General features: G+C 38.5%; 1 protein-coding gene across 1 annotated transcript; it reads right to left on the reverse strand.

Moving 5' to 3' along the window:
* Nucleotides 1-5617: 5617 nt before the first annotated feature.
* On the reverse strand, nt 5618-7145 carry LOC147369124 (olfactory receptor 7A17-like). The gene has a single exon (XM_086411105.1). It carries the CDS (start codon nt 7097-7099, stop codon nt 6131-6133), a length of 969 nt encoding a protein of 322 aa, XP_086267231.1. The 5' UTR covers nt 7100-7145; the 3' UTR covers nt 5618-6130.
* Between the last annotated feature and the right edge of the window lie 4134 nt (nt 7146-11279).

Genomic DNA, 11279 nt, shown 5'->3' on the forward strand with positions numbered 1-11279 from the left:
TAAACTTAAAAGCACTTTTATAGAAAAGGAAACCATTGACAAACTGAAAAGATAATCAAGTGAATGGGTGAAAATCTTTGCAAATACTGTGACCAATAAGGAGTTAATATTCAAAATATATAAACAGCTCATACATCTTAATATTTAAAAAAACCTGATTGAAAAATGGGCAGAACACCTGAGTATTTTCCCAGAGAAGAGATACAGATGACTATCAGGCACATAAAGAAATGCACAACATCACTAATTATTAGAGAAATGCAAATTAAAATAATAACAAGTCAGTCAAAATTTCTGAAGAAATAAAAATAAAGATTATTTAAAGAGTACTATAAAATGGAAAATTTCCTAGAGCTGAATAAATACACATGTTTGCAAAAATCAGATCCTCAGTGAGACTTGCGATTCTTCAGTCCTACTGTGGAAGTTGAAATATGTATGTCTTGAATCCTTTATTTCAAATTATCTATTTAAATGAAATATTTCACTCTATTAAGATATCGAGTTTCATTAACATTTATTGATTTCTCTGTGTAGATTTCCTACTTGCAGAAATTAATTCACATCCACAGATGAAAAATAGCTGTATATTGCTAATTACATAGGGAGATAAGAATAGATTTTAAAGAATAATTTATCCTTAAATAGCATTCAGTTCAGTTCAGTCGATCAGTCATGTCCGACTCTTTGCCACCCCATGAAGTGCAGAATGCCAGGCCTTCCTGTCCATCACCAACACCTGGAGTCCACCCAAACCTATGTCCATTGAGTCGGTGATGCCATCTAACCATTTCAGCCTCTGTTGTCCCCTTCTCCTCCTGCCCTCAATCTTTCCCAGCATCAGGGTCTTTTCAAATGAGTCAGCTCTTCGCATCAGGTGGCCAAAGTGTTCGAGTTTCAGCTTCAACATCGGTCCTTCCAATGAACACCCAGGACTGATTTCCTTTAGGATGGACTGGTTGGATCTCCTTGCACTCTAAGGGACTCTCAAGAGTCTTCTCCAATTCCACAGTTCAAAAGCATCAATTCTTCGGCGCTCAGCTTTCTTCACAGTCCAACTCTCACATCCATACATGACCACTGGAAAAACCATAGCCTTGACTAGAAGGACCTTTGTTGACAAAGTAATGTCTCTGCTTTTTAACATGCTGTCTAGGTTGGTCATAACTTTCCTTCCAAGGAGTAAATGTCTTTTAATTTCATGGCTGCAGGGGGGCGGGTGCGAAAAAAAAAAAAAAAGAAAAAAAAAATTTCATGGCTGCGGTCACCATCTGTAGTGATTTTGGAGCCCCCCAAAATAAAGTCAGCCCCTGTTTCCACTGTTTCCCCATCTATTTGCCATGAAGTGATAGAACTGGATGCCATGATCTTCGGTTTCTGAATGTTGAGCTTTAAGCCAACTTTTTCACTATCCTCTTTCACTTTCATCAAGAGGCTCTTCAGTTCTTCACTTTCTGCCATAAGGGTGGTGTCATCTGCATATCTAAGGTTATTGATATTTCTCCCTGCAATCTTGATTCCAGCTTGTGCCTCCTCCAGCCCAGCATTTCTCATGATGTACTCTGCATAAAAGTTAAATAAGCAGGGTGACAATATACAGCCTGGACATACTCCTTTTCCTTTTTGGAACCAGTCTGTTTTTCCATGTCCAGTTCTAACTGTTGCTTCCTGACCTGCATACAGGTTTCTCAAGAGGCAGGTCCGGTGGTCTGGTATTCCCATCTATTTCAGAATTTTCCACAGTTTATTGTGATCCACACAGTCAAAGGCTTTGGCATAGTCAACAAAGCAGAAATAGATGTTTTTCTGGAACTCTCTTGCTTTTTCGATGATCCAGCAATGTGAGGGGTCAAATGTATGTCCCTGAGTACAACACAGACTAGATCAGTGGATTCTCAAGTATCTTCTTCCATGTGTGATTCCTGGGAGGAGATGTCCCTGAAAGATCCCAGCTCCCTGTCCTGGTGGCAGGACAATGCTGGACTTTCTGTCCCTGTGGTCCTCTGATGTCACCTGAGCTAAGTAAATGCATACCTGGGACTTAGTCACAGCTGCTCTTAATTAATACACCGATTCTATTACATCAGTGGAATTTCCCTATTTATAGATAAGGAACAAGAGGCCTAAAAGAGTCATTTCCTGTCTGGAAGGAAATTTTCAAAAAATATGTGTAGCATCTTCCCACTAGCTATCTATTTTACACATGGTAGTGTATACATGTCAGTGCTACATTCACAATTTGCCCCACCATCTCCTACCCCCACTGTGTCCACAAGTCCATTCTCTATGTCTGCATCTTTATTCCTTCCCTGCAGATAGGTTCATCAATATCATTTCTTAAGTCCCATGTATATGTGCTAATATACGATATTTGTTTTTGTCTTTGTGAGTTACTTAATTCTATATAACAAGATCTAAGCTCATCCACCTCACTACAATTGACTCAAATTTGTTCCTTTTTGGGCTGAGTAGTATTCCATTGTATACATGTACCTATTTTGTTATCCATTCCTCTGTTGATGAACATTTCAATGTGTATGTGTTCAGTTGCTTATTCATGTCTGATTCTTTGTGACCCCAAAGACTGTAGCCATCAGACTCCTCTGACTATGGAACCTTTCAGGCAAGAATACTGGAGTGTGGTTGCCATTTCCTACTCCAGGGGATCTTCCCAACCAAGGAATTGAACCCACGTCTCTTTTATCTCCTGTATTGGCAGGTTAATTGTTTACCACTGTGCCGCCTGGGAAGCACATTGATGGACATTTAGGTTACTTTTAAGTCCTGGTTATTGCAAACAATGCTGCAATGAACATTGGGATGCAAATATCTTTTTGAAAAATGGTTTTCTTCAGATAAATGAATGGGATTTATAAATGGGAATCCCATGAATGGGATTGCTGGGTCATACAATACTTCTATTTTTAGCTTTTCAGGTGACCTTCACACAGTTCACATTGGCTATACAAATTTATATTCCCACCAATGGTATAGCAAGGTTTCATTTTCTCCACACCCTCTCTATCATTTATTGTTTGTAGATTTTTTTTTGATGATAGCCATTCCATCCAGTGTGAGGTGATATCTCATTGTAGCTTTGATTTGTATTTCTCTAATAATTAGTGATGTTGAGCATTTTTTCACATGCTTTTTGGCCATCTGTTTGTCTTCATTGCAGAAGACATGTGAGACATTGCATTGTCTATTTACGTCTTCTGACAATTTTTTGATTGGATTCTTTTTTAATTGAGCTGCATATGCTCTTTGTATATTTTGGAGATTAATCCCTTGTAAACTGCTTTGTGCATAAATATTTTCTCCCATTCTGAGCCTTGCTGTTTTGTTTTCTTTATGATTTCCTTTGATGTGCAGAAGTTTTAAAGTTTAATTAGATCCTATTTATTTTTGTTTTTATTTTGATTACTCTAGAAGATGAATCTAAAAAGATCTTATTGTGATTTATGTCAGAGAGTGTTCTGCCTATGGTTCCCTCTAAGATTTTTTATAGTATCTGGCCTTACATTTAAATATTTAATCTATCTATAGTTTGTTTTTGTGTATGGTGTTAGTTGGTGGTGGTTTAGTCGCTAAGTCATGTTTGACTCCTGTAATCCCATGGACTGTAGCCCACTAGGTTCCTCTATCTATGGGATTCTCCAGGCAAGAATACTGGAGCTGGTTGCCATTTCCTTCTCCAGGGGATCTTCTAGGCCCAGGGATTGAACACAGGTCTCCTGCATTGCAGGCAGATTCTTTACCACTGAGCCATCTAGAAAGCCATATTTCCAGTATCTACCTTCAAAATAAGAATGCTTGGGGTGTCAAGGTAATGTTTCTAATTATACATGTGGATGTCCAGTTTTCCCAGCACCACTTTTTGAAGGGACCACCTTTTCTCCATTGTATATTCTTGCTTCCTTTTTCATAGATTACTAGAAGCGCCTGGTTCAGGCTTTAAATCCCATTTCATTGATCTGTATTTCTGTTTTGTGATACCACCATACTCTTTTGATTACTGTAGCTTTGTAGTCTACTCTGAAATCAGAGAATCCAATTCCTCCAGCTACTTTTTTTCTTTTTTTTTCTCTTTTCTTTTGAAATAAAAAGAGTGTATAGGAATCCAAGATATTGCATCGCCACACTGATTGATAAACTCTAGTCATTTTCTAGTAGCATAGTATTATGGCATCTGTTTTACTTCTTCCTTTCCATATCTCTTTTTTTCCTTATTGAGCCTGGCTGAAGGCTTGTCAATTTTGGTTATCCTTTATGAAAATCAAGCTCTCAATTTTATTGATCTTTTCGATTTTTGGTCTGTATTTCATTTAGTTTCTACCACTATTTCCTTCTACTGACTCTGAGCTTTCTTTGTTCTACTTTTCCTAATTCTTTTGGATGGTAACTTAGGTGATTTATATGAGAATATCCTTATTCCTTGAGGTACACTTGTGTTGGTATTAAAATCACTCTTATAGGTTTTTGCTGTATCCCCCGTATTTTGGAAATTTGTGCTCTCATTTTCTTTTTTGGGGGGGGAATATTTCCTGATTTCCTCTTTGATTTCTTCGTTTTCTCATTAGGTTTTTAATTATATGCTTTTTAGTTGCCATAGGTTTGTATTTTTCTCATTTTGTTTCCTATAGTTGCTTTCTGGTTTCATACCACTGTGCTCCAAACATGCATGATGCAGCTTCTATACTTGTAAGTTTGAGAAGACTTGTTACCTGGGCTATCATGTGATCTACCCTGGAGTATACTCCACAAGCACTATAAAAAGTGTGGTTTTTAAAAAATTTAATGTTCTTTATGTATTTATTAAGTACAGCTCTTCTAATGTCATTTAAGACCACTGTTTCCTTAGTGATTTTTTTGGTCTAGATGATTAGTCCATTGATGAAGATGAGTTGTTAACATTTCCTGTTGTTCTTGTATTATTGCTAATGTTTCCCTTCATATAAGTGAATATTTACTTTATCCTTTAGTTTCTCTTATCTTAGGTATACAAAGCAAAAGTCACTCACTCTTTGCAACCCCATGGACTTTACAGTCCATGGAATTCTCCAAGCCAGAATACTGGAGTGGGTAACCTTTCCCTTCTCCAGGGGATCTTCCCAGCCCAAGGATCAAACCCAGGTCTCATGCATTGCAGGCAGATTCTTCACCAGCTGAGCCACAAGGGAAGCTCTAGGTATATATATGTTAGCAAATATTTTTAGTATGTACTCTTCTTGTGTTGATTCCTTTCACATTATGTAATACACTTTGTCTTATGCAATAAAGACAAATTTTCTTTGAAGTCTATTTTTTCTGGTATGAATATTGCAACCCCCCTTTCTTATAAAGTTCACATGCATAAAATACCTTTCCATTCCCTTACATTCATTATTTGTGAAAATTTAGTCTGAAGTTAGTCTCTTATATGCAGTATATAGATATGTGTGCGAAGTTGCTCAGTCATATCTGACTCTTTGTGACCCCATGGACTATATGTAGCCTGCCAGGCTCCTCTGACAGTGGAATTTTTCAGGCAAGAATACTGGAGTGGGTTGCCACTTCCCCTTCTAGGTGATCTTCTCAACCTAGGGATTGACCTTGCATCTTCCACATTTCCTGTATTGGCAGGCAGTTTCTTTACTACTGCACCACCTGGGAACCCCACTCAGCTACCTTATGTCTCTTTATTGAATCATTTATTCCACTGGCACTTAAAGTAATTATTGATATGTATGTAGTTACTGAAATTTCATTACTCATTTTCCAGTTTTTATGGTTCTTCTAAAATCATTCAGGATAATAAATGTCATTTGAGAAAAATTATCTTTAATTAACCCATGTTGTACCACAAAATTAATCAAAATTTCCAAGTTTTTCTTCTCCAAGGCTGGGAAAAACTTTGTGAAAGTAGGAAAATGCACAAATAAAAATGGAAAAGTAGGGAAATGGACAAAAGAAAATGAACAAAAAAATCAGCAGATAGAGGGGGAAACTTAAAATAGCGAGTATACAAATTGTCTAAAGTGTTCAAATCAAAGAAATGGAAATTTTAAGAAACTAATACAAACAGCAAGTTCAACACCCAGAATCTGATCAAACAATAGGGATTCCTTGTTTTAAGGTTTTGAGTCATTCTTCAAGGATGATTCTTCAGATCCAGAACAATTTTCCTTTTTATGACTGCCATCTGAAAGAATCTTTTCAGAGCACTCTTTATGTCTTTATTTCTTAGACTGTAGATGAAGGGGTTCAGCATGGGTGTGACCACAGTGTACATCACTGAGGCTGTTGCACTTGAATGTGAGCTGTGGGTACCAGTAGAACTAAGGTACACTCCTAGGCTTGAACAATAATATAAGAAGACAACTGAGAGGTGCGATACACAGGTGGAAAATGCTTTATATTTCCCCTGAGGTGATGAGATTCTATGTATAGAGAATAGTATCTTAGAGTAAGAATAAAGAATACCAGCCAGGGGGCCACCACCCAACAACACTGATGTAAAATACATAAAAACATCATTAAGAAAAGTGTCACAACAGGCAAGTAGTACAACCTGTTTGATTTCACAAAAAAAGTGGGGGATTTCTAAGTCTGTACAGAAGGACAGCTGTAAGACCAGTAAGCTTTCTAACAAGGAAAACAGGGCACTAATGATCCAGCACAGCAGCACCAGCAGTCCACAGAGTCGGGGGTTCATGATGGCCGTGTAGTGCAGGGGGTGGCAGATGGCCAGGAAGCGGTCATAGGCCATCACAGTCAAAAGAAAATCATCCAGTGCTGCAAACTGCATGTAAAAATACATCTGGGCGATGCACCCTCCATAGGATATAACTTTGCTCTGGATCTGTATATTTATTAGCATCTTTAGGATTGTCGTGGTAGTGAAACAGATGTCAACAAAGGACAAGTTGGAGATGAAGAAGTACATGGGAGTGTGAAGACGGGAGTCTGAAATGACAGCCAGGATGATGAGCAGATTTCCAAACAAAGTGATCAGATACATGGAGAGGAACATTCCAAATATGAACGGTTGCAGTTCTGGTTCCACTGATAAACCCTGAAGAAGAAATCCTGAATTTTGTGTATCATTTCCTGGTACCATGTGCTGGTGTTGATGACTAAGAATAAAAAATACATATATAATTTTGCACAAATAAGTATTATTATTTAAAATGCTACAATGTATATTTTAAACCATATATATATAAAGTAAATATATATAAAACATTTAATAGATGTTTTACAACATCTCTGACTAGGAATTCTGTTAGAGAGAGAGGAAATATACAGACTTGTTGGAAAGTCTGTACAGACTGAGTAGGAAATATACAGACTGAGTAGGAAAAGTTATCTAAAGTGCTCAGGTAGTCCTATATAGATGGTTATATGGAGAAAATTTTCAGACTTTCTCCCAAGGAATCATGCATTAAACAGTTGTAATGAGAAATATTTTATGCATTTGAGGAACATATGGTGAGTACTGGCCATTTTCTAGGCATAAGATTGTGAGAAACAAAAGCCAAATGATATAATGACAGTGAAAAAATGTCATGTGACATAGTGACATATGTGAAGATAGAAAAACCGGTATAAAAACAGTGGATGAGGGTGTTATTTATTACTGAGAATTCAGGAAGACTTAAAAATGATGAAGACAAAGTTATAAAGCTAATGATAGTTATTAATATATATGCATCTAAAACAGAAGAACTGACATGTATAAGGCGGTTTTTGAGATCTAAATGGAGAAAGCTGACAGCAACACAAGAAGAGTAGTGGATTTTAACACCCTGCTTACATAGCGAATAGATCATTGAAACATAAAGTCAACAGGAAATAGTAGCCTTATATGAAATATTGGGTCGGAAGGACACATTCTTCTTAAGTGCAAATGGACCTTTCTCAAGAGTAGACCATGTACTGGGAAACAATACAAGTCTTAATAAATTTAGAAGATTAACATTATATCAAGCATTTTCTGATCACAATGGTATGAAACTATAAGACAACTATAAGAAAAAGTTGGACAAATCATAAATATATGCATGTCAAACAATGTGCTACTTAACGATTGGAATATTACAAATCAAAGGAGTCATAAAATTTATGTATACAAATAAAAATGAATGTATGACATACTTACACCATTGTGATAAAACAAACTTAGTAATAAGAGAGAATTGTATAGTAATCCTTATCTACCACAAGAAACAAGAAAGATCTAAACAAACAATCTAACTTTATATCTAAAAGAATATAGAAAAGGAGCAAAGAGCCAAAAGTTAGTAAAAGAAAGAACATAAGAAAAATCAAAGCAGAAATAAATTCTTCCAAAAAATTAAAAGAGAGAAGACCATCCTTATGAATTTTGTGAGGCCAACCTTATCCTGATACCAAAACCAGACCATGACAACAAGGAAAACAAGCAAATTATAGCCCACTATTTCTGATAAATGTAGAACAAAAAGTCTCAACAAAATACTAGCAACTGAATAAAAAAATACCTTAAAAGGACCACACACCATTATTAAGTGGGATTTGTTCCTGGGATGCAAGGATGGTCTAACATCTGAAAAGTAGTCAACATGAAAATCCATAATAAACTAATGAAGAATAAATACCATATATAACAATATGGATGTTATAATGCAAACACAGAAGATCTTGCAGAACACCAGCTGAGAATGGGCATGAGTACCTGACCACCAGAAAAGAATACATAGTACCACCCAAAATTTGGTAGGACAAAGTAAATGGGAGAAAAAGAGGAGAGTGAGCAGAACTGCATCTGCACCTGGGGGCTGGGGGAACTGAACCAGGGGATCAGATCCCCACATTGCGGCAATGGTTTGGGAAGGAGGAGAAACACTTGAGGCTGTTGGAGAGTGAAACAGCTGATCTGTGACAGTCTGCATGGAATGAGAATCACACGGACCATCCTTGTTGCAGCCATATTTACCTCAGACAGGGACGCAAGTCCCTTAGAAAGCACAGCTGTTGGAGCTGGAGTGTAGAGATCCGAGAGCAACCCCAGGGAGAGGTCTGCTATTGACTGCAGGATAGATGGCCCAGCGGGATGTAAGGAAGGAGATCACAGTGGGAAGTGCCTGTGGAGGAAAATCCAGCAGCCATGAAGGCAAAGTGATACTGCTGAGTCATGTGTAGGGGGTGGAGCCATCACTGTAGCCTCTTTCTCCCCATAGGGCCAGGACCAGCAGCTGAACAATAGAGAAAGACCCCAGAGAGGCTGGCCCGTTAAGAGCCTGATGCACTGAGCAAAAGACAAGGCCCCAGGAGGAGGGGATTTTAAGTGCCTCATGCACCAAACAGCAGAGAAGGACCCCAGCCAGAGAAGGACGCTTTAAGTCCCTGAATGGGCCGAGCAACAGAGAAGGATCAGCCAAAGAGGCCCTCTGATTTCCAGCTGCCAGAGGCTAGAAACATCCTCTGATAGGGCCATAGCTCCTGTGGCTGAGGGAGTTGGTATCCCTGCACACTTAGTGCTGCCAGGGTCCCTGTGATCCAAGCAGCTGCAACACCTCCACTCTTGGGGCAGAGCTGCCAAAGGCTAGGGGGAAAAAAAAACAAGAACACCCTAATAGTGCCATATCTCCTTGCCAATGTGCCTTGACAAAGCCACCTGTGCCTTTGCTCACCTGGCATTGATAGGGTGTCCATGATACAAACAACCATCCCTCTATGCTTGATCTCTACTGGGACAGAAATTCCAGAGGCTAGAAAAACCCTAAGAGCACTGTAATTCCTGCTGCCCTAGCTGCTGGCTCCTCTGAGTACTTGGTGCTGCCAGGGCTTCGGCAATCCCAGCAGCTGTGCCACCTCCACGCCTGGTCCTCGCAGGGGCAGACCCAGGTCCAGCAGGGCAGCCTCAGAAGCAAACCCTGTGGAAAACTCACATGCAGAGGTGAAGATAAAATGGCAATTGAAACCCAGGGGCAGTGTGGCTGAGCAAGATGACCCAAAATCTTCCCACCAGCTGTATAAGCTGCAGATTCAATTGACACAATCAACTAAGCAGACTGTGTCTGTGGAATACATAAAAGGACAATGACAGTTTCCACAAAAGAAAATGCACTAGCTCTGGCAGCTGTGAACATTGTAGGCAAGAACACACAGGCGTAAAACCAGATTAGAGTCTGAGCTGCCCCCACACTGGTCCAGAGACCAGCCCAGTATTGGAGGGCAATTGAGGGAGATGAGGTGGACTGTGATTCTCAGCAAGGGAAAGGATGGTGACAACTGCTGCTGCTGCTCAGTCACTTCAGTCGTGTCCGACTCTGTGCAACCCCATAGATGGCAGTCCACCAGGCTCCCCCGTTCCTGGTATTCTCCAGGCAAGAACACTGAGATTCAAGAAAAACATCTATTATTATATTTTGACTTGTTCTGTAGTTGCTACTGGTGTTTTCTTTTTTTTTTTCATTTTTTTCTGTTGCTGTAGTTGTTTATTTTATTAGTACTATTAAAGCTATTTAAGCTTTTGAGAATTTTTTTAATCACACTTTTTATTTCTTTTGTATACTTCTGCCTCTATCTGGGCCTTTTGCAGTTCTATGGGGTTTTTATTTTTAAATTTTTAAATATTTAAAATTTATGATGATTATTCTATATTTATTCTTTTGTGTGCTTTTATTATTGTTCTTTTCCCACTGTAGTTATTCCTTAATATATATACATTTTCTTTATCTACCTCTATTTAACTTTGCTTTTCTAGTCTTTCTTTTTTTCCTTTTCTTTCTTTTTCACACGATGTTGGTTAGTTTTTGTTTTCATTGCTTTATTCCCCAGTTGGCACCTGCTTTGGTTTTGTTTTCCAGTTTGTCCTTTAGTTAGTTTTGTTTTTAACTGGTTGATATCAATTTTGGTTTCCTTTGTTTGCCAAGTCAATCTGTTGTACTTATTATTTTTTGAACTGTCTGGTTTTGTTTATGTGTGTAAATGTGTGTGTATATTCCGTTATTTTTGTTATTATTTGCCTGAATTAGTATTTGCCATTTGTCCGGGGGTTCTTTTGTTTCTTGTTTTTGTTTTGGTGTGTTTGTTTTAATTCCCTTTAATGCCATAAAAAACCACCTGTTGAATCCCCATTCCATGGCCAGAAATCAGGCCCTGAGTTTTTGGAGTGAGAGGACTGACTCCAAGACCCTAGACTGTCAGAGAACTCCTAATCCCAGGGAGTATTAATTAGTGAGAATTCCCCCAAAGGCCTCCACCTGTATACAAGAACCAGCATTACCCAACTGCCACCAGGACTCTCTGCAGGG

Source organism: Bos grunniens, chromosome 7 (assembly GCF_055505025.1).
Source record: "Bos grunniens cultivar Pamir isolate PY7600 chromosome 7, Bosgru_T2T1.0, whole genome shotgun sequence".
Lineage (NCBI taxonomy): Eukaryota > Metazoa > Chordata > Mammalia > Artiodactyla > Bovidae > Bos > Bos grunniens.